This window comes from Mesitornis unicolor, unplaced genomic scaffold, assembly GCF_000695765.1.
Source record: "Mesitornis unicolor isolate BGI_N332 unplaced genomic scaffold, ASM69576v1 scaffold18904, whole genome shotgun sequence".
NCBI lineage: Eukaryota > Metazoa > Chordata > Aves > Mesitornithiformes > Mesitornithidae > Mesitornis > Mesitornis unicolor.
In genome coordinates, this window is record NW_010178276.1 from 1 (window position 1) to 262 (window position 262).

General features: G+C 72.1%; 1 protein-coding gene across 1 annotated transcript in view; it reads left to right on the forward strand.

Annotated features, from left to right (window-relative positions):
* Positions 1 to 65: 65 nt before the first annotated feature.
* MAP3K12 (mitogen-activated protein kinase kinase kinase 12) overlaps positions 66 to 262 on the forward strand; it is a gene marked incomplete at its 5' end in the record, with an annotated part of 6873 nt that continues 6676 nt past the window's right edge. Inside the window, 1 exon segment of the mRNA XM_010182399.1 lies at positions 66 to 186. Within this exon segment, the coding sequence (XP_010180701.1) occupies positions 66 to 186 (121 nt within the window).

Below are 262 nucleotides of genomic sequence, written 5' to 3' on the forward strand. Positions count from 1 at the left end.
GCCGAGGGCCCCCCCGCCAGCACCCTGACCTGGCACCCGAGGGCGCGGGACCCCTGGCCGCCGAGGCCGCCCACCTGCGGTGCCAGGCCGGGGGGGGGTTCCTGGAGGGGCTTTTTGGGTGCCTCAAGCCCGTCTGGACCATGATCGGCAAAGCCTACGCCGCTGAGCACAAGCACCCCCAGGAAGGTGAGGGGGTGGGTGGGAAACGGGTGCTATTGGGGTCGGGAGGGTGCTGTGGGATCGAGAGGGGGCTGGGGGGTTG